The following is a 23,565-nucleotide window of genomic DNA, read 5'->3' as shown; positions in this document are numbered from 1 at the left end:
CATCCTCCGGTAGTCGCTGCGAGCCATTAGCGCTTTTATGATCTTTACATCTCTCACAGAGCGCCACTTTAAGGGGAACTCTGTCTATGCAAATAGCGTCTGTAGTATCGTCTGTTTGCATTCCTGTTGTCCTCCTCTCTCTCGGTCCTCGGCGGCTCTGATAAGAAAAAGATCTGCTGTGTCTGTGAGTCAAGGCTGTTCGGTCAAGCCTTCCTTTCATCAGCCCACTCCCTTTACCCAGAGCTCCGCTATAACTCTGCACTCCTAATTATTAGATAGCTTATCGGGAGTATATGTAACAAGGGTGTTTATTCATCAACAAAGCATCCACATGTTTAACCGTGTACTGTGAATGTGGATATGTGTAAAAGTGGCATTAGGGTTCAGTCAAGGTAGATGCCATATTGAATTTGAAAACTATTCTGGAGTGCGGCTGAATCACTGATGAATCTGCAATGATGGGTGTCAAAATATTTGTAAACAAGCATACAAGTGAATGAACTGCTTAGTCATGTTTTTGTTAATGAACTGACAGGCGAATCAAACACAACAACATGTGCTGAAGCAGCAAGACAACTCACTTTCCACCCAAATAGTCCAAAAAGTACAATTTGTGCATTTAATTACTGGTTGTAACCCACTTGAACCGAACAGAGAACTGTTCAAATACTGCAATTACAGTATTTACATAAATACAAATTAAAATTTACATAAATACAATTACAATTACATAAATACAAATTAAAATAAATTTGACAAAATAAATAATTTTATAAATATAATAATATAATAATATTATAATATTTAATAATAATATTTTATAAATAAAATATATAATTTTCATAAATAACTCTTACAAAAAAATTAAACAAAATTTAAATAAAAAAACAGAAAAATATAAGATTATAAATGCAAAAATACACCAATAATTTTATTTTATTTTTTTACAGAAACACCAATTAAAATGAGTATTCAGTTTAATTGACTATTGTAGAAATGCAGCAAAAACTTGCAGCAAACACACACACAAACACACACACACTGAGATGCAGATTTATAATATATACGCTTACTGGCTTCTTTATTAGGTACACCTGTCCAACTGCTTGTTAACGCAAATTTCTAATTAGCCAATCACATTCCAGCCACTCGATGCATTTAGGCATGTAGACATGGGCTGCGTCTAAAACCGCCAACTACTTAGTAGGTACTGTTTTTGAATTTAAATGTACTACTCGGCCGATACAAAAGAATGTTCTATACAGTATGAATGTGAAAAGTATGAATGGAATTTGGAATTTTTCTCGCCAGAAGCAGTAAGTCATCCGGGTACTTCTCGCATACTGATTTTCGAATTCTATGAATTCGGACATACTACTCGGCTCGCATACTGATTTTAGCGTACTATATAGTATGGAAGTATGCGGTTTCGGACGCAGCCATGGTCAAGACGATCTGATGCAGTTCAAAAAAACATTAGAATGGGGAAGAAAGGGGATTTAAGTGACTTTGAACGTGGCATGGTTGTTGGTGCCAGACGGGCTGGTCTGAGTGTTTCAGAAACTGCTGATCTACTGGGATTTTCACACACAACCATCTCTAGGCTACAGCAGCAGAAGACCACACCAGATGTCACTCCTGTCATCTAAGAACAGGAAACTGAGGCTACAATTCGCACAGGCTCACAAAAATTGGACAATAGAAGATTGGAAAAACGTTGCCTGGTCTGATGAGTCTCGATTTCTACTGTGATATTCAGAGGGTAAAGTCAGAATTTGGTGTCAACATTTATCCATGAAAGCATGGATCCATCCTCCCTTGAATCAACAACTCAAGAATGGTTGTGGTGGTGTCATTGTGTGGGGGATATTTTCTTGGCACACTTTGGGCCCATTAGTACCAATTGAGCATTGTCTAACCATAACCTTTTACTCCATAACCTTTACAACCACAGTGTATCTATCTTCTGATGGCTACTTCCAGCAGGATAACGCACCATGTCAAAGCGTGAATCATCTCAGACTGGTTTCTTGAACATGATGATGAGTTCACTGTACTCAAATGGCCTCCACAGTCACCAGATCTCAATCCAATAGAGCACCTTTGGGAACGGGAGATTCATATCATGGATGTGCAGCCGACAAATCTGCAGCAACTGCGTGAGGCTCTCATCTTAATACAGACCAAAATCTCTGAGGAATATTTCCAGTACCTTGCTGAATCTATGCCATGAAGGATTGAGGCAGCTCTGAAGGCAAAAATGGGTCCAACCCGGTACCTAATAAAAGTGGCTGGTGAGTGTAAATACAGCATCTACCCTGATTAAACTCCAAAATGAATTAGAACGCATGACAAAATAATGATACAAACAAATACCATCAAAACATTCCAAGCCTTCCCTGGCCCATACGGTGCAAAATCTTCAAAAGACTAGGAGGATAGAGCTCAGCTTAGAGGAGAGGGGGGGTTAATGTCACTTTTTATGAGCCTTGGACAAGAGAAAGCTGTGCATGAGCCTGTGTGTGTGCAGACCCTTAATTAGAGGCAGATTACACATGCTCCTCTGGCCCCTGCTGACCTCGACCGAGCATGACGGACATCCTGTGTACTGAAGAGCTCCAGGAATACACCCCGACAAAACCACATGCACCCCCCACCCCCCAATCAATGTCCTGCTCTGCCAAGCCTCTATAAATAAAGTGTGTGGCTTTGAAATTAATAGGGCGGTAAAAGCACGAAGCAAAGGAAGCAATCACCTGTGCTGCTCAAATTTATTGTTACCTGTCATTACACGGTATTTAACAGGAAGCTGAGGTAGGACACAACTGAAGAGTAAGAAATGCACAAATTGGGATGGACTGCTTGGCATTTCGCTGACTGATAAGATCAAGCCTGCTAATGGATGTGAATTTGAGTGCTGATAACTCACCGTCCCTTCAAACACGTTGTCGTAGATGTTTTCGGTTCCACAGTCAGGGCAGGTGAAGGTAAACCTCTCGCAATCTCGGTAACGCTCTTCGTCTGTGAGCTGGGCTGGAGCACCTAGGAAATCGTCTGCTTCGTCCTCGCGCTGCTGCTGTTGGGCTCGGAAGTGACTTGGGTCAAGTCCTACACAAGAAATAAAGAAATTAAAATAAGTTGAAATTCACAATCTTTTTTTAGGCAATCAAAGCAAAAAGTTCATATTTAGAGTCAAATAGCAAAGGAAATAAGGTACCATGTTCTCCAGAATACATTTTAAAGGCCTATTTATACTACCAAGTTACAAGATATTTATACTATTAAGCATTATTTTCCTTAATCTGAAGTTAATGATGCTAAATAAATGCATTGATGATTATTATTATTATACCCTTTATTTTACAAGGAAAAAAGAACATCGAGATAAAAAACATTTTTACAAGAGCATCCTGGCCAAGATTTAAAATACACCACTCATGTGGTTTATCGAATAATTGAAATAGTTTTAAGTAGGTCTACTTTATTTTACAAATGTGTGTAAATGTATTTTTATTCAGTTCTTAAATTTCAATAATATCATTGACTAACATGAAAATGTTCATGATTTATTTACAATACAGTTTGTAAAGTAATATTTTCTGTCTTTTAGTAAATAAAATATATGAGAGACTTGCTTTGTTTACTAAATAAGTGGATCTAATTGGATTGGCGAATCCAATAAATGTTAAGGTTAAGTTTAGTTATGATACTCCTAAAATCATCCTACATAAATCCAGATTTTAATTTTGTTTTGTTTTTTTACAAAATACTCTACAGAAATAACAAAAAATATTTGTACATTCTGTCTAGTTATCACCCGCTTGAACCAAAAAAAGAAATATTTTAAATATTTAATAATAACAAAAGTAAAAAAACACCATGAAAAGAATGAATTAAAAAGTTACACATAAAAAATAAAATGAAATTGATAAAGTAAACAAAAAATCACATAGAATAACCAACTTATTACCAAGTTTTTTTTTAATTGCAAAATAAATTCAATTTATTAAAAATTTTTTTACATAAAATACCTTAAATTAAAAACAAATAAAAATAAGTAAAAGTTCACAATGTAAATGTCACTTTTTTAAAAAGGCAATCAATCAAAGAAAAAAGGTCCTATTAAGAGTCAAATTAGCACAGAGCAGAAGTGTCAAAGCCATTTCCTCGAGGGCCACAGCTCTGCACACTTTAGTTACAACCCTGCTTCAACACACTTACCTGTTGGTTTCAATCAAGCCTGACGGAATCAATTAGTTTGATTAGTTGTGTTTAATTAGGGTTGGAACTAAACTGTGCAGACCTTCGGCCCTCCAAAAACTGGCTTTGACACCTGTGGCATAAGTAATGAGGTAACTTGTTTTGCAACATATTTATACTACTAAAATACAAAATATTTATAGTATTAAGAAGCATTTTTCTTCATCTGAATCTGAAGTGGACTATGCTAAATATGTGTTTTAATGGTTTATTATTATTATGATAGCCTTTATTTGACCATGAACAAGCACTTTAGGATAAAAAAAATCTTTAACAAGAGCGTCCTGGCCAAGATTAACAGCAGCTCATGTGGTTTAACAAATAACAGAAATCATTCATCCATCAGTGCACACATAAAATGACATTTATAACTAATCAGAACATCTACAGACCTCAAGTTAGATTCCAAAACATTTTACATCTTTAAAAGAGCGTAGTGAAACTTACTGCTTAAGCTTAAGAAAAGAACAGAGGCTTTGATGGTCTGACCTGACTTTGAAAACAACATAGGACTTGTTTTGTTAGCATTTAAAACTAGTTTTAAAGGATGTTTTAAGCTCTCTTACTTTTTACCACTTTCAAATTTGTTCAAAAGCACAATTGAGTGGATTGCTTTTGTAGCATCAACACTAATGTAGTGGGAATGTGTTTGGACAGCCACAAAAAAATGATCTACTATTCACCTAGTAACAAACGCTTGATCATTATAGATAGCGTTTGAAGATACTTGACAAAGAAAAGTATTTATACATTGCTGCGCTGTACCAAAGCACAGATTACAATTAAAATAAAAAGTTGCCATCCACACGCAATTCAGTAGTTTATTTTTCTGCCTATTCAGAAGGCAAACGGGATGATGATTTGTCTGTTGTAGTGACTGCCTTCACTTAATCACTATTGTGCCATCTCCGGATGAAGATATGGAGCAAACTTTGGCAATTGAATGTATAAGGAAAATTTCACAATACACAACTTGATTTGTAACTTCCAGAACTTTTTTTTGTAAACTGTGGTTTTGTCCGGTATAGCGTATATTTTAATTACTGACATTTTAATTACTTGGCCAGACACACTGTGTTTCCTTATCTTTTTCTTTTGGAGTAGTTTGCTCATTTATTCTTAGCAGAAAATTTTCTGCGGTCAAATTCAGGTGAAAAATCATCAAAATTGGATGGCAATTTTGTTAAATGCTGGTGTGAAAACAATTAATCTCTGTTTTATTGAGGCATTGAGTTTAATAGAAGTCCAATTGCAATATTGCCTAAATCTCAAAGGAGTAAAAATGTTTAAGTTTATATGATATTTAGTAATGTACATTCGTTTTTTTAAAGGTACACTATTTCCACACCTGTAGATTAATTACTTTCTTCTGAAACAGATTAGGCGATGTGGTGTCACAGTGGGTAGCACGTTTGCCTCACAGCAAAAATGTTGGTGGTTCAAGCCTCAGCTGGGTCAGTTGCCGTTTCTGTGGGTTTGCGTTGCTTCCTCTAGGTGCTTTGGTTTCCCCCCAGTCCAAAGATATGCGCTATAGGTGAATTGGGTAGGCTAAAATGTCTTTAGTCTATGTGTGTGAATGAATGTGTGTGGATGTTTCCCCAGTGATGGGTTGCGGCTGGAAAGGCATCTGCTGCATAAAAACATGTGCTGAATAAGTTAGCGGTTCATTATGTTGTGGCAACCCCGGATCAATAAAGGGACTAAGCCGAAAAGAAAATGAATGAATGAATGAATGAATAAAGAAATTAATTAAAGAATGAATGAATAAAACGGATTCAATCTCAGTGTTACAGTTCAATCTTGCTTTGCTTGGCTTTAAAAAGGCAAAGTTTTTCAACTGACCAGATTATACACAGGTAAACTCTCACCTCATTGGTCAGAGTGCACTGGTTTATGTTAGAGGACTCATATTAGGTATCTATCAGAATGAACAGACAGTAGCTCTATTTGTTTATAGTGGCCTTCTTTGGAGCTTTTTTATCATTATAAACGCATATCAACAGTACTTTTTTGCACCATTGTTGTTAAATTCTATCATAGACCAATTTAATTTAGGCAGTTGACATGGACTTTGCTAAAGTTAAACCCACAATTCATTCTGAGACGAATCTGCAAAAACAATATGGTGCTGTTTTTACACACTGCAAAATAACTGAACATGCATTGTAACATTTGTTACAATGTTACACTGACTCTTTTGCCCCTGCCCATACTCTCCTCATAACTTATACTCTCCATAATCATTGCACCATTTTAATATTTGCACATTTAAAATTGGACATATTCAGTTTGTACATTCATTCATTTTGAATTGTGCATATTCACTGTGCTTATACATTTATACTAGAGATGCACGATTTACGGTACTATGGTAGTATCACAATTCTAAGGCTCCAAAATACTGGTGGTGCCACTGTAGTTTGTAAACGGCAGTATCGTCATTAACGGTGTGTCTATAGTAGATAATGTTGCATGTGGAAAAGTCACTAAAATACTCACACGTTTGAGCAACAACAGACCATTTTATTTGAATAGTCTTTGGAGCCCTTTAGGGTTGCATGTTTTCCGACGTTTCAAACGTACACCTGAATCTGATCATTTCTGTTCTTGTCAATATGATTTAGTAGCTACGACAACCTCCTAAGAAGTTACATTTTGACTTACTTTGGATTGTTACTTGATAAGACAGAAAAAATCTAGATAAAAAACCCAAAATAGCAAAAGGAAACATTAAAACATTTTCAGACCACTTCATATATTAAAATATTGTTGAAAAAATGCTTTTTTGTAACAAATTTTGTTTGGTATAATTTGTATCTTCTTTTAAATGTATTTTTTGTTGGTCAGTTATCTACAAAATAAACAAAAAGAACCAATACATTTTAGGTGAAGTGACATAAAAATAATACTTTTTTTAATAATAAGGGAATTATGAATCAAATTCAAGTAAACCTATTCTAACATTTAGAAAATAGTATTTCTGACTATTTTCTTTATAGTTTAAGTAGCATCGCAATACTATTTGGTATGTTGATACTTTAGCTGCTATAGTATCGTAAGATGAACTAATGGTCTCGTGACAACCCTAACCTGTACATATATTCATCAGTTGTAAATCTCCGATCACAGTTAATACAACGTGTAAATAACATTCATAGAACATCCATCTGTAAATTTTACCATAGTTTTTATATAATTGCACTTTAGAACTTATATCTAGGTGACGCAGTGGCACTGCAGGTCTCTCCGCACAGCAAGAAGGTTGCTGGTTCGAGCCTCGGCTGGGTCAGTTGGCGTTTCTATGTGGAGTTTGCACATTCTCCCTGCATTCGCATGGGTTTCCTCCAGGTGTTTTGGTTTCCCCCACAGTCCAAAGAAACGTGGTACAGGTGAATTGGGTATATGCTAAATTGTCCGTAGTGTACGAGTGTGAGTTAGTGTGTATGGATGTTTCCCAGAGATGGGTTGCAGCTGGAAGGGCTTCCGCTGCGTGGAACATATGCTGGATAAGTTGGCGGTTCATTCCGCTGTGGTGACCCCAGATTAATAAAGGGACTAAGCCGAAAAGAAAATAAACGAATGAACTTATATCCTGCTCTTGCTAATATTGCCCTCCTGGCTAATCTGCATTTCATTTCATTGCCTTGTACATGTGTAATGACTATAAAGTTGAATCTAATTTATATAACATTTATTTATTTATCTTGTTATTCCATTGGGTCAGAATCCTCTCTCACCACAATTTGTGCATTTTTTCGCGTACATAAAGTACACAGAAAATCTAAACATTTACATATTGTTCAATATAACAAATAAACATATGAAAAATCCCAATAAATAAATAAATGTATATAAAAATAACCAAAAATAAATAAAGATGTAATGACAGGGTCAACAATCGGCAAGTTCAGTGGGGACATTTCTGTGGGCACAGATTCGTATGGGCCTAATGATAAAGCCATGCAAACTCAGACTTCCCCATGGATGTATTTATGGACATCTGAAACACAGTGATGGAAAGAGGCCTACAGCTGAAAGAGGAGAGAGGGAGAGAGAGAGGGACGGGAGGAAAGAGAAGATGGCACGGCTGCAGGAGGCAAGAGGAGGGAGACTCGCAAACGATAAGAATAAACTGGAAACATAATAAGGGGAAAGAGGAGGGGTAGAGAAAGCACAGCTATCCGATTTTTCCCAGGCAGCTGAGATCATCAAATCATTAAGAGACAGCAGCTGAATCTCCATTTAATCCCCCCAGGTGACACCGAACACTACTAGAGCACGGAAAAACAGCCTACGTCCCCCTGGGTAATTTGGCTAAGTGAATAAATGAGCACATAAGTAAGTGTTGACTATGAGACTTCGGGGATTAACCGGCGTCTCTGAGGATCCAAGGCCGCTGATGCCCGAGTGCTGCTGCCATCTACAGGCAAACATGTGCCATGCCTCGCTAAGGGCACAGGGTGGTGCGTAAAGTGGAGTTAGGAATGGACACTGATTGTGGCGTGTATAGCATGACTGTTTTACAGGATTATGTGAGATGCAGTTGACCGATATATTCTGGAAGCGACTGGTACAAATGTGTTGCTAATGGTTTGGTAATTAGGGAAATCCCGCTAGTTGGGTCTGGTGACATGGTGGGTAGATTGAATTAGTGTGTGAGTATTGGACCCAACTGCAGGATACCAAACAAGCAGGGTGTGTTGTCATGGAGACAAAGTGCCAGGGTTCATACACTTGCTTTATTTTTTTTAACTTAACTATCATCTAGAGGGGTAAGTGTGGTCTCAAGCTGCTAGGCTAAAGAAAATAATATGTAGCTGAAATTTCGAAACACTGTAAATGTTATGTTTACTAACAATCTTAACAAGAAAAGGGAATAAAAGACAATGACAAAACTTTATATATACGGACTTAAACATTTTTTTAAACAAAAATAAAATACACAAATATAAAGAAAAACATTATTTAAAAAAACATTTTGTTAACCTAATAAATAAAAAAATTATATTAAACTAAAAGAAAACAAAAAAAAATACTTTAAATTATTTAATTAAAATGCAATAAATACATTTTTATTGCTTTTCATTTAAAGAAAAAAAAACATCAGTGGGATAAAAATAGAAAACAATAAACCTATACAAAAAAAGTCAAATAAACGCATCTAAAAAAGTTCTGCAATTTTAACATACAAACATGTGCTTTTGCTCTGTGTAAACGTATGTTTACACAGAGCCTGAATGTTTGCCTGAATCAGACAAAATGTTTGTATGTTTGCCTGAATGTTTGCCTGAATCAGACAAAAAATGAAAAGCACACAGCTGAACCTTAAGCCTGCTCTCTAAAGATAAATCTGACAAGTGTCTTTCACATATATTCGAAATAAACATGTGTAAGTTATACAAAACGCTCACATTTTGCAGAGTTTTGTTATTTGAGATGAAGAACGCACACACTGCAGAAGATTGTGGGTGTTTACAGCTGTTCGACTAATAAATATGAATTTGTAGCTAAATTGGTAGCGGTGCTAAACAGCATTTCCCGTGATTTACGTCCTCGCTACAACATACTATAACACTAGAAACTGTGCATGTAACTGATCAATTTCAACAAATAAAAATACCTACAGGTTGTGGCTTACAATCCACAGCTTTGTTGGTTGGAGGAGGTTTTAGCTGAATCCAGCACTGAAATGGGAGAGATTCTGGAAATTGTCCTTTGCCAAATGCTAGCTACATCTTTTACTATAATTCTCTGTAACATCATTTAAATTGAACTGTAAGCATTTCTCTCTTTTATAGTTGTGTCAATTGGAAGCCCAAATACAGAAACAGAACAAGCTCTATGAAAATAGCAGCATTTGGACGGCATTTTAGCTTTCTCTGTTATAACATTACAGTAGCTCTGGCCAAGCCCCTTCACTGCGCGTGATGAATACGTGTAACCAGAAACTCTTGTGATCTCACAATCCCAGATGTATTTTTTTTCTAGTCCACAAAGTTCGTTCATTTGTAACGAAAAATAAATGGATTGGTGACTTTTAAAATGGCCTTTAAAAATATGTTTAAACTAAACAAAAACAAAAAAATCCTAATTTAGAGGCAAAACATAATAAACAGATTTCCAGTTGGACAGTCTTACCTAACCACGTAGCAATAAGCACTGCATCAATGCCTTCAATAGGCTCACAGATTCGGCCGACCACAGGGTGCACCTGCTGGGACAGGTAGTACTGTGTGTCCAGATTGAGTCCTGGCTGTTTTTGTAGCTGTTCCAAGGTATATGCCCTCTGACTGGCAGCCAGGTTTGAACCATCCTAAAAAAAAGAAAACAGGAGAGTTAGTGTGGGTTGTACTACCAGCTTATAGAGCAAGAGGTGCAAATACACTGGCTGCTCACCTGACAGATGACATAAGAAACAGTGTCACCCGCTTTAACCTTCTTCCCACCCTGGGAGTTTATCCAGAGAGCAACATGGACATGAGGGAGACTCTTCTTGTCAGGGTAGTCCTGAGGTTCCTTTGTCAGAGACTGAAACCAAAAAACTACTTATTAATATACTTTCTGATTAATAAAGTTCATAAGAACAGCATTAAAAAGAAAGGGAAAAAGTGTATATACATAAATATTAATACATATACAGTGAGCTTAGGTATTATTTACTGACTGTATTCATGCTAAATAAAAGTATTTATTCTCCTTTTAGTTTTCATACGATTTCCTTATGTCTAATAGCATTATTTTTTATTAATATACAAGTCAAAGATGCGCTGACCAAAAAATAAATAGAATAAAATAAAAATCAAGACATTGTTGTCTGAATAATGTTCCATTATTCAGTGTAACTAATATATTTGTGCAAAAAATTAACAAAGATTAAGTCATTGTACTAAAATATACTTTTATTTAATTTTAAAAGAAGTAAAAAAATCTTTACAGGCTTGAAGGGCAAAAGGACAAACTATAAACACTTAACATGAAACTTACTGAGCATATTTTCGGCCTGTAATACATGTTTGCATATTAAAATTATGATTAATATGTCATCAAATTAATTATGTTGTAAATATGGCAACAAGATTTTTTGCCATACAAGCAATTGTTAATTTAGGGCCCTGTCCACATAAATACAGGTATTTTCATAACCGCAATTTTTTTGCAGTTTTGCTGTTTGTCCACACAAAAAAAGCAGTATAAGATGACTAAAAACAAAACTCTTTGAAAACTCCAGAAAGGGTGAAGTTTTTCTGAAACTCAGGGAACAGTGTGCTCCCATTGACGGTAAACAGGAGTTTTTGCCTCGATGTCAGCATGCACATTGTTTTCTCCTTTTTGGCCAACATGGCTGGGTTCACATCACACACGGAAGACATGAATTAGGCAAATTCTGCATTGCGTATTTTACATTGTTTGCACTGTGGGACTGTACTCCACCTCTGTTCTCACATTTACATTGACTTGAATGAAATTTACTTACGAAAACACAATTCCCTATTTGGTATAAACCCAGCACAAGAGGCTTCTAATCGCAGCCTGCTGGTTCAGCATGCCCTTAAGATGCATCATAGTGCATTTTTGTGTGTTTATGTGAACGGAGCGCTTTTCTTATAAAACGAAAGCAGGTAAAACTCAGTTTATAAAAATACCTGTGTACATGTGGACTTAGCCTAAATGTCTTTAGTTAAGTGCCCTCTGTAAAATATACAATATGAATTTTTTGCTAAAATTACATAGAACATTATTGTCAAACAAACCATAGTCAAATAATATTAATAATAATAATAATAATAATATATCCCTGATTCAGGCCTTTACCTTGTGTATCTCAAACATGTTGAGTGGGATGTTGCCGTTGGCCACCTTCTCTCCGATTTCAATCAGATGTTTCTGAATGTTCTCTATGATGGTGTCCCGATTCTGGTCTGACAGAATCTGACCAATAACATAACTAGGTGAAAAGGAAAAGAAGTGTCAAAATACAGTATACAGATAAATAAGAATACTGCTACTTTATTACTGCACTTATTAAAAGACTAATGGAGCTAATGATCTGTAGTTCAGTGCACTGACTTTCCACACTCCTTGGCGAGGTCGCACCAATCTCTACGCACAATGTCCAGGCCTTTGAGCTCCTGCTTGGTGGTGTATTTGCCATCTCCCTGTGGCTCAACCATCAGTGCTGCATATTTCTTCTTTTTTAGCAGCAGAAGGGACTTAAATACACCATCTATGTCTATCTCCAGGAGCTTATAGAGTTTATTCACCTCACTTTTGACCTACACAGACAGACACATGATTTATCCATTAATGTTTCAATCATTCAGTCAACACTATAAAAAAGGCTCAATTTAGAGCGCCCCTTAAGGTAAACATTTAAGTTTTACCATTTTTTAAACCATTCAGCCGATCTTCGATTCTGACTAGAGCACTTCTAGCTTAGTTTAGCATAAATTTTTAAGTCGGATTAGAGCATTAGCATCTCACTCAAAAACATCATGGGTGCATCAGGCACAATTTTAGCCAATTTTTAGGCATTTCAGTCATGGTATGACAGCAATGTTCCTTGATTATTATGCTAAAATGAGTGTATAGTTCCTAGCCACATCAACCTAAAAATAGCTTCAAAAACTACAGTAGTTTCAAGCTTTAAATAGCCAAAACTCTTTGGTCAATTGAGCGAAATGCTAATCGTCTAATCCGATTCAATGATGAATGCTAACCTAAAAGTGCTCATACCAGACTCAGAGATTAGCTGAATAAGTCCATTTAATAAAAAAATGAAATGGATTTTTTTTTAAAGAGACAGCTGACCCTGAAATTAAAACAATTGATCCAAACCTGTTTTGAGTTTTGTTCTTGAGTTGAACGCAAAGAAAGATATTTTCAATAATGCTGAAATCTGGTAGTCATTAGCAATATTTCCATCCACCTATTTTCATGTGCATTTTGGATTGCAATAAAAATAGCTTCATTTAGAAAATGTGAATTAAAAGAAAAGTTTGTGCGCACAAAGTAGGATAAACTGTTTATCAGATAAAAAAAGCACAAACTAAAATGGGAACTCTTTTACCAAAAAAATTTTAGGATGTGCATTTAAAAAAAATAGTCAGGTGATTTTGTTACAAAAAATTATGTGATGGACCATAACTTTAAACCGGGCCTTGATGAGGCCGGTTTCAAGAGATGGATAAATTAAGGATAGTTTTTTTAGAATTAAAAATGTATAATAATTGGGAGAAAAAAAGACTTTTACTGCTATCTGCATATTCAAGATTACTTTGTAAGAGAGTATAAAGTAAAGAACATTTCGGATTTGAATGAATAAATAAAACTAATTATAGATTCCTATACAAAAAAATAATAAAATAATTCATTCATTCTACCAAGCAGTTAGGGAGAAATGGAAAAGAGAAAATTAGCGGGGAGAAAAATCCAATTGAAAAATGGCTTTCTGCCTGTAAGATACCTGTTTGCAGAGGTGGAAAGAATTTGCTTGGCAAAATCTGGTAATTAAAAGCAATTTAACAATAGTCCAAACCCCAAACTTGCTGGACATTATGTGGGAAGGTTGATGTAGATCATCTCCATATTTTCTGGACTTGTGCAAAAATATTACCTTTCTGGAACAAGGTTTTATCGCAAATTGAAAAAGATCTTAGGATACAATATACTAAAAGACTTTATTACAAATTATCTTAGAAACTATGAAGAGGTTGTAGTGAAGGAGGATGTTTACCTTGTAAATATAATAAGTGTGGCAAGCAAGAAGAGTATTGCCATATACTAGTATAAGCATGACAACCCCTGTATTGGTGATTGAATAGAAATTATGAAGGAAATAAGCAATATGGAAAAATTGACATTTATTTTGAGACTTAAAAAGGACTTATTTGTAAAACATTTGAAGAAATGGATTGATTATTGCAATGTTCAGAACTGTTGAATCCCCCCTCCCTAATGTTGTGTCTTTTATTTATTATTATGTTTGTATTTATTTTTTTCATGTGAAATCTGCTAAATTTTTGTATATTTTTTGAATGTAAAATGTTCTATGGTAAAATTTTAAAAAGTTCTTCAAAACAATTATTATTAATAGACAAACCAGCAGTTCAACCACATTATCAAATATCTGAAATGTTGTATTGGTCATTCTAATATGTCTTAGCCAATGTTTGTCATCAAAGTGGTTCAGTATTATTAGCTCACAGAACTCTCCAGAGTGGCTGCGCCCCAAAAAGCGATCTCAGGCCTCCAAAAGACACCGCGTGTTCTTTGTGTGCAGGTGAAAAAAAGATTCTACCACAGCAAACATTTTTTGATATTTGGTGTTACCAAATTATCAGGAAGTCACCATTTTGTTCTCTTTGTCTGATTGGATGGAAACAAAGCTATATTACAAGTTACCAGTTTTGCACTTAAATTTTAGTAGCATCTCTGGATGGAAATATAGCTATAGACATCCATATCATTTTTTTTTCGTACTATAGATGTCAGTGGTTACCAGTTTGCAACATTTTTCAAATTATCTTATTTTGTGTTAAAGTTCGTAATCATTTGAGAGTGACTTTATTTTCATTTTTGGGTGCACTGTACCTTTAAATAAAGCATATTCCTCCCCAAATGTACCTTGTTTCCCAGTTTGAAGACCTCCTCTAAATTGGTGCTGTTGGTGTTAATCATGATGGAGTCAGTGTCCCCGTATATGACCTCCAGATTCATCTGAGGGAGAGCAGTAAACCGTCAAACCCACGCACGGCTTACAAATAACAAACACGGCAAGTGCCGCTTAATTATTACTGTAACGTACACTAATCATGACTCACCCTCTGTACCATTTCTTTGGTGTGCATCAAAATCTGCGGGAGACAAAAGACCGCATGTCACTCGGGAAACACAATAAACACTAAACACAGCAAGCGGAGAACAATATCAGTTTCAAATCGGTCAAACCGGAACGTCAAACAAACCCACTCACTTTGGTGAATATACATCTAACAGCAAGAAATACTACGGCAACAAGCAAGCGCCAACATGTAAACTCCAACACACGAACATGAGGACTCGCACATGCAACACACACAAAGAATTTAATTAGCAAATCTATTCAGTAATTCAACATTTATCAAAGGGGAGAGAAAAAGCCTCTGTGATTTGCTTCTAAATGGAGGATAATTGGCTAAGAGGTCTATTAGCTGCACTGAAATGGGGCTCCAAACCCACACACCAGCAGAGTCATTATAAGGCCTAATAGTCTTAATCACCACTGGACTGCGTGACGAGAGAGCGAGAGCGAGGGAGAGGGAGAGGGAGAGAGAGAGAGAGAGAGAGAGAGAGAGAGAGAAAGGGAGAGAGAGAAAGAGAGAGAGAAAAATGAGAGAAGAAGGGGGGGTGTCCAGCTGCAGAGGGAGACCCATGTAAACCACAGCTGTCAGAGAAAAATAAAAAGGCAGACAAAAGGAAAAAATTAAGGGCAGACAGAGGGAGGTGGAAGTGTAGCATAAAGAAAAAATGCATAAAAGAAGCAAGAGCAAAAAATAAACAGCAATAAAAAAAGGAATTAATAAAGTGTGATTAGAGCATTGGTGTTCATTCGGGGAACACAGGTTTGCTGCAACTGAAATCAGTTAGACTTGAGTCTCTTCATTTACCTTTTAGTATTAAATCTATTATGCATAATGTTTAGTTGATCAAAAACAAAGTAAATGTAGATATTTGACATCATACAAAATCAAAAATAGCCACTGCTCCATGCATCTCTATAGTGAACAAAGTTTATTGTTATATAGTTTTATTATTAGTAGAATATATTTACTAGAATGACTATTGATGTTATGTTAAGATTTAGCTTTTTTCCCCTCCCAAAATTCCATCATAAACATGTTTTGTTTAACTACTTATTTATTTATTCCTTCATTTATTTGATTTTTCAGTAAAGAATTCAAGCTTGTGTTGGGCTGAACAAGTGCACTGAAGTCAGGTTGAACGAGAGTTTGATATGTGATGCAATGATCATCACTGAGAGGCACTGTATAAATCGTTAATCTGAGGTAATTAGTCTATATTTATTACTGTGTAATTCCATGACATGTCACATGACTCGTGGTTCATTCGTGGTACTCTGAAATGTTTTGATTTTTTTTTTTACTTGCGGCTCCTGGAAAACATAAGTGTGAGATACCAACATACCACATCCCTTTCATGTTCATCCCTTCCTAAAACTCATTTGCCTTTTTTTTTTTTAAATAACAAAACTGAGGGTGCAAAAGACGCTATATGTGAAAGTTCCCTTTTGTTGTCCCCTCTTGCATTGCTAGGCCCTGTTTGCGAGTGAATTTAAATTAAATAAATATTTCACAAAATTAATTTTTTTTAAAAATTAAAGTGCCCTTACCACTGCATCTGGTAGACCGCTGCACTGAGTAAGTTGTCGCAGTGTTGAGATTTACAGTTCTGAATGTCTTTGTGGCGGGGGTCCCGTAATTTTTACGAAAACAGCAACATTCCAACATTAGATCGGAAACAGCTCCTATGATTTGTCTGTTGTGCCCAATAATTGATTGATGCAAAATACAATGTGTGGCTCATGAGCTAGTTCAAATCGCGTGTCTTTCACGGTAAATTTGTAAATGATGCATTCTTTTTTTTTTTGGCGTCTGTGTTGTTCATTTCATGGAGCAGAACATGGAGTTTCATAGAGCATAGAGTTTGTCCTGGCTCAATTTTATGTTGTTTATATGTTTCTATGGTGAATGCGAGGGAAACTACAAGAACCCAGGGAGGAGCTTCACATATAAAAGTAAACAATGATTTTTATTCAAACAAATGGATGTAAACTTCACACTCATGTTAATCATTAAAATCAACTGAGGACCATTCACAAGGCGGTGATTTAATAGTAATAAATGTAAAGGATTTTCAGTTTTTAAAAAGACTAAAATTAAAGATCACATTAATTACCATTATGTTAATTACCATAATGTAATCATTTACATTAATTACCATTAAATCAGAGCCTCATCTAAAAATTATAATTTGGTCATCGTTTACTCATTGTCCACTTGTTCCAAACCTATGCGAGTATCTTTCTTCTGTTGAGCACAAAGAAAGATAAACAGAAGAATGCTGGAAAAAACTGCCATTGACATCTATAGTATTTTTGTTCCAACTACAGATTCCAACATTCTTCAAAATATCTTGTTTTGTTTTCAACAGAAGCAAAAAATTATAATGGTTAAATAAAATAAAAGTAAAATAAAAGTTTAGAACCTCTTTAGTGCTTGTAAACGATGAGGAAATTCCCATATATGGGTGAATTACACCTTTAAAGTCCCACTAGACACTGATGGACGAGTAAAAGATTTTCAGCTGAAACCAAAACAAAAAGGAAAATAAAGGCATCTATTTATCGAACAGCCAACACACAAAAAACTGTTTGCTGTTTGTTCAAACTACTTATTTAAAATGAGCTATTTCATGTCATGTAAAAGCAAATAACTTAATTTCTTTATGTTGTGCCAACACAAATAGATTGTGTGGAACCCAGCATTTTTACAGTGAATAACTAGTTGAAAAAATTGACACCATTTCTTTTTCGGGCTAATTTCCTCTTAAAAATAATAAATACCCCAACAAGGATTAAGGAAAGCTGACAAATCCCTCCCACAAACCCAGTGCGGACAGTGTCAGGTAGCTGGAGAGACTGTACATATCTGAAGTGTCATGATAACAGTGACTGTTTACTCAGGGAGTCGAGCCTTAAACACACACCCCACAGCCGCTGAGCCGGCATGCAGGGTGACCTCTATGGGAGAGGGACTCGGACAGGTGGGGGGGGTCGGCAGGGGAATAAGGGGCGCTAATCTGAGGCCTCAAAGAGACAGGGACACACTGCAGCCTGTCAACAGCAATCGAGCAAGACAGCAGGATTCATAAACCCCCCCCTCAGCTCGCACACATCATAGCCAAACTCAAGCCCTCAGAGGGACAAGGACGAAGCTATTTCAGAGCATGGGAAGCTCCACTCCTTGAAACTGGAGCAGGACTTAAGCATGCTTTATGAGGTGTAACATGCCTCCCAGAGGGAAGTAGGAGGTCAGGTCTGAGTAATAACAAAATAGCTGTCGGCGTTAACCAACATAGCCAAGGTCACCTCAAAACACACAGAAACACACACTTAATTAATGGGGATTAAACGTCTCTCATTTGTGGCTTCCTGTTGGTGTGCCTTCTGGTTTGTGTTCTCAAAATGGGTTCTTAGGAAGCATTTACACAGCAGATCTTGATGGTCAATTCCGATTTTGTGATGGTATCCGGTTTTTTGGATAACCCGCTTACATTATCTTTTAAAAGTGGCACGTATCTGATTGTCTGCATTTACACAGCACAAGACAAAGAAGCAATGATATGGGGGAAAAAAGAAAGAAAGAAAAAATAAAGCGGGCGCTGACAGACAGCTGATAATAAAAAAGCAGTTTTTTCTCTACTCCTGTATTTAATTTGCAGGGTTTAACTTTGTTATTTTCTTTCTGACAAATTGTTTTACTATAGTTTATGACAGAAAAGTTCTCTTTTGGCCATCTTCTTTTAATCTGGACCTTTTTAAACCAGTAGGTATTTTAATGTAATGTCCATGCATGATTTATGCACGTGATGTATGCAACAGCTTTATATTAGCATATATTGATTAAGTGGTGGATCTCTCTCTCTTCATCTCTCTCTCTCGTTAACCATACTTAAATACTTGTGCTACATGTCAACACAAAAGCTTTTTAGTCCTCGTGTGTGAGATTTAAGTTTTGGGACTTTTGGAAAGTCTGTTCTGTAATAAAAGCGTCTTAAATCATCCGCTATGGTCTTTAATGACGCGTGGCTCGCATTGAATAAAAAATCTGAATTAAGTCACTTGAACCATGCAGTGTAAATGCAGCCTTAATTTGAACTTTTAAAAGTTATTCTGAACGATTTTAAGAATGTACAGACAAAAAGACCCAGTCGCATCAGCAACATTTCTGAGAGATTTCATGGCTAAAAAGGCCTATTGTCCAATGTCAACAGGTTTATGATCAATTAAGCACAGCATTTGCATAAGTTGTTTCTAAACCACACAGCCTTCAAGGTCCATGTACCAAAATTGACATTCAAAAATGTCCTAATAGTGGAAAATAATATTCAAATGCCCAGATTTGAAAACGAGCGAACAATTCTCAAGTCTTGATTGGCTGATCATTTTACCCATCATTAGCGAAAAAACTTCTTTAACAACTTCAAGTATTATTAAACTCTAAGACACATATCATGCTTGGATGAGCTACATCACAAAGTTTCATATTTGGGTTGGGGTTAGTAGAAATCCATAAAACATTGTATTAACAACATAAGTGATACTTGCGATAGTAGGGATGCACGATACTGCAATTCGGTACCAATCTATACTGAAATTTTAAAAACGGAAATTGAAAATTTCCCGCTAACATGAACGCTGTTTAGCATGTCCGGCCCAACAGAAATGACTGTGATTGGCCGTGAATCTCATTGGTTCACTAAACTTACCATTGTTTACTGTGTGTAACCTCCAATACAGCGGATTGCTCGTATGTCAGTTTATAGACGAACCAGCTGATCGACTTGACCTTGAAACACTCTAGTGTCCCTGTATCTGTGGTTTCTATCAGTAAACAGCGGTGAGTTAGGTAAACTGATGACCTTCACAGCCAATCACAATCATTTCTGTTGAGCACATCAGCGCTGTTTAAGAACATGCTCATCAGTACTCAAATGTTAGCGGGTAATAGATGTTTTTAAAACCTCAGTATCGATTGGCACCAAGTTCCAGTATCTTGACAACCCTATGAGATGGTAAGCACTACTAATAATGCAGAACTCAACTTCATAAAAGCTAGGTGGGATCATAAAGGTTGAAATTAGGGTTAGGCCGATAGACGATGCCATCGTCCATCGCTGATGTCCAATAGACAACACAATGCTAAGCCGGCATCGCTGATCCTCTGCCCAACCCCACGCGAAAAATACACTTAGGCCCCATTTACACTAATACGTCACTTGAGTTCTTGTGTCCTCGTGAAACGTCATCAACCGTCGTCAAAGTATTGCTCCAATTCTAAAGTTCAAATTTTGCCAAGTACAGATGAATCTCCCGGATGTGTACTTGCACTGCCCCTTTGGCCAAGGATGAATCGTGAGGTTGCGAAACTTGGGTATCCCAGAATGCATTGCAGCGTAACCAGCAAGCGCTAATGGCGGAGGAGGAAACCCGCACAGTTTTAAAAATACTCCTTTACTGTGTCACAAAATAAAGTTAACAGTTTTTCAGGCGAGAATGTAGTCGTTTTAAACTGGAATCTGCAGTTTATTCACAAAGATAGCGCTTCTTTGACGACGTGCCTCAGCTTATGCAGACTCTGACACCCAGCCTGCCAGCGGGAGCTCTGTCATCAGCTCTCCCGCCAGAGCAGCTTTACTTCGGCCAGGCGATCTCGGACGTACCGCTGGATCTCATCACTCAATTGTAGTTAAAACATGATATTTAATACATCTTGTGAATATCTAACGGACAGTTTTTGGTCTTATAAATCTATTATTTGTTCTCAGGCGTGTTATTTTGTTACCTTTTATAAGTGTCTTCAATTATGTTGCCGTATTGTACGCTGTTTGTCTTTGTTTACCAAATTGTTTGACCTAATCTTTATTTCTTTTCGTGTATGTCTTTATTTCTTATTGTGTGTATAATTACCAATGTAGTTTAATAAATCTGATAATCAAAGACACATGTCTGTGTATAATTACACATTTTAATTAACATTTATACTAATATACGTGTACATTTTCTTAAATCAAAAATGTAGATTTATAATATTAATTAAATCATTTTATTGTCAATGTACAGTGAAACTGATGAATCCATGGTGAGGCGAGTGACGTTATGAAGTAAACTGCTGTTCTATTTGAAGAAGTACCCGACTTGTGTCCTCGCGTCCTCGGGAGTTCGTTCTTCCAAGTCTGAACTTGGCAAGTCTGATCTTCCAAGGATGCAAGTCCGAACTTTGCGTTCTTGGTATTATGAAACAGCCTCTATCTAACGACTCTTCAGTCTTTTAAATCTATCAGGTAACGCGTCACAGCATCAGTACACTGCTTTAGTCTTTCACTTTCACTTTCACACTTGTACTTAAAATTTTTTTTGAATAAACCTTAGATACTGTTGGCTGTGCACCTTTATTTACCGACCAACCTCTCGCAAAAAAAGTGATTGACAGGTGGCAATTTGTGTGTAACTTATCGTTATTTATTTATGATATGTTTAGAAGTAAACTAAAGACCATGCGGGTCAGGTAGTTGAAACGGTCGGCTACAAATAATTAATTCATTATGAATTAGTTAATTATATATAAATAATTAATTCAACTCCGCCTATGACAACGATGTCATCGTCCATCGCGATGTTTCACATTAGACATCGTATGTTGCCAAATTGGTCGACATCGCCCAACCCTAGTTGAAATAGCTTTTTTTCTTTGACTTCTCCGCACTCGGCTCTCCAGTGGTACTCTTAGAGCCAACCCTTAAACTGCTACACCATCTGTCTGTGTGTGAGAGTGTTTCTGACCTTGAGCAGGTGTGAGTTTACTTCACAGGGAGCCATAAAATTACAGCTACTTAGCAATGCAACTGTATACTGTATTACAGCTCATTTAGCTTCACTGGTAATGCTTACACAGTCGCATATTAATCAATAAAGACACCAAGCAAACGGCAGCAGAAAAAGGTAAAGAGGCTACAGTGATGAGTTTGTTTAAGTTTAAATTGGTTTCCATGGCCCTTGTTTTGTATGTCAGTGTATTATGACAACAGACACAGGTTGGAGGGGGACACGGAGATGAAAGACAAGTCATTTGACTATGGCTCGAAAATGAGAGCGGGACAACACTGCATGCCAACCAACACATCTGAGAGTTAACATACAGAAGGCGCAGAGACTTTGATATAGTAGTCGAAAGACTGTTCGGTATCTATACTATCATTCAAACAGACTGAAACAAAAAATAATAATAATAATTATTCCCAACAACAACTAATGTGATATATCTTTTAAGATGAAAAGAACTGAAATTTTACTATTTAATTTAGCCCTAGTCATTATTTTAACAAAAAATACTGCATACTTTATTGCGATTTGCTATCAAAATTAAATATTTCTAATCATTTTTACTATTTCCTGTGCAATCTCAGATGGATATTTTTATGATTCCTCAAGGAATAAAGTTCAAAAGAACAGCATTAACTAGTAATAGTTTTTGCAACGGTTTTTCACTTTTACTCAATTTGTGACCTTTGTCTTCAGAACACAAATTATTATTATATTCTTTTCACATATTAATACTTTGTCTTTTAAACAAGACGTTGTAACATCATCTTAATATTTTATCTATAATTATAATTAAGATTCACTCAACTAGATTCACTCGACATACAATTATTTAATTTAAAGTGGTCCATTGCCTACATTGAACAAAAGCAAAATTAGCTCAATTTTCACCCACTATAAATCCCTCATGTAATGGATGTGAAGTCGAGATGGCCTATCACACACACATTCTTGGTCATGTTTTAAAATGTGGCAACCCCGAACAATGAACGAATGAATGAACTCAGTGTGGAAGAGTTCACAGTACCCATATAAATTAGTTTAGCTCAAATGGTTTGTTGCGATCGGTTTCCTCAAATGGTTTGATTTACCTTAACTTATTGGATTTTACAGTATGGGTTTACTAACACTTCAAGTTAACCCATTTAACTCCTCACACATTGCATTTAGATTTTAAGCAAACTAATTTTAGTAAAAGTGCCTTTTTTTTGGTCAGGGCACCATCCCTGAATAGCTGTTCAGGAAACGTTTAACAAGCAGACAGCACTAACTCTTTTGTAAACATATTTGACATTCTGTACTTTTGTCCAGCGGGCCGGCAGTGCCCCAATTTAGCCTTTTCTCAGCTCCCTGTCTGACTGTGGGCAAAAGTGACGAAAGTGGACTGTAATTACAAGGCTCAGTGAATTAGCGGCTGTGTTGGAGCAAAAGCCGCCCGCTAGTAAGACGGAAAAGGGGACTAGACCCTCTTCGTCACAAGCCTGAGGACACATCTGGAGCGTGACATGATAAAGGGTCAGCAGAGGGCCATTATGGAGCCTACCATCAGATCACTAATGCCTCTGTCACACACACACATCTGTGCAGAAATGCCTGGCTAATTGTTCTTCTTTGATGCATCAGTAAACACAGTTTTTTTTCACTTA

The 23,565-nt window shown here is 36.4% G+C and overlaps 1 protein-coding gene across 1 annotated transcript in view; it reads right to left on the bottom strand.

Moving 5' to 3' along the window:
* Positions 1 to 23,565, bottom strand: part of pola1 (polymerase (DNA directed), alpha 1) — a 91,731-nt gene that overhangs the window by 37,594 nt on the left and 30,572 nt on the right. Inside the window, exons 27-33 of the mRNA NM_001305464.1 lie at positions 15,081 to 15,113; positions 14,884 to 14,976; positions 12,328 to 12,533; positions 12,073 to 12,205; positions 10,657 to 10,788; positions 10,399 to 10,573; positions 2,930 to 3,108 (exon numbers count right to left, since the gene is read on the bottom strand). Of these exons, the coding sequence (NP_001292393.1) occupies positions 2,930 to 3,108; positions 10,399 to 10,573; positions 10,657 to 10,788; positions 12,073 to 12,205; positions 12,328 to 12,533; positions 14,884 to 14,976; positions 15,081 to 15,113 (951 nt within the window). The remainder of the gene's footprint in view (positions 1 to 2,929; positions 3,109 to 10,398; positions 10,574 to 10,656; positions 10,789 to 12,072; positions 12,206 to 12,327; positions 12,534 to 14,883; positions 14,977 to 15,080; positions 15,114 to 23,565) is intronic.

This window comes from Danio rerio, chromosome 24 (genome assembly GCF_049306965.1).
Source record: "Danio rerio strain Tuebingen ecotype United States chromosome 24, GRCz12tu, whole genome shotgun sequence".
NCBI classification, from domain to species: domain Eukaryota; kingdom Metazoa; phylum Chordata; class Actinopteri; order Cypriniformes; family Danionidae; genus Danio; species Danio rerio.
The sequence above is the reverse complement of the archived record's forward strand: the minus strand, read 5'-3'. Positions and strand labels throughout refer to the sequence as shown.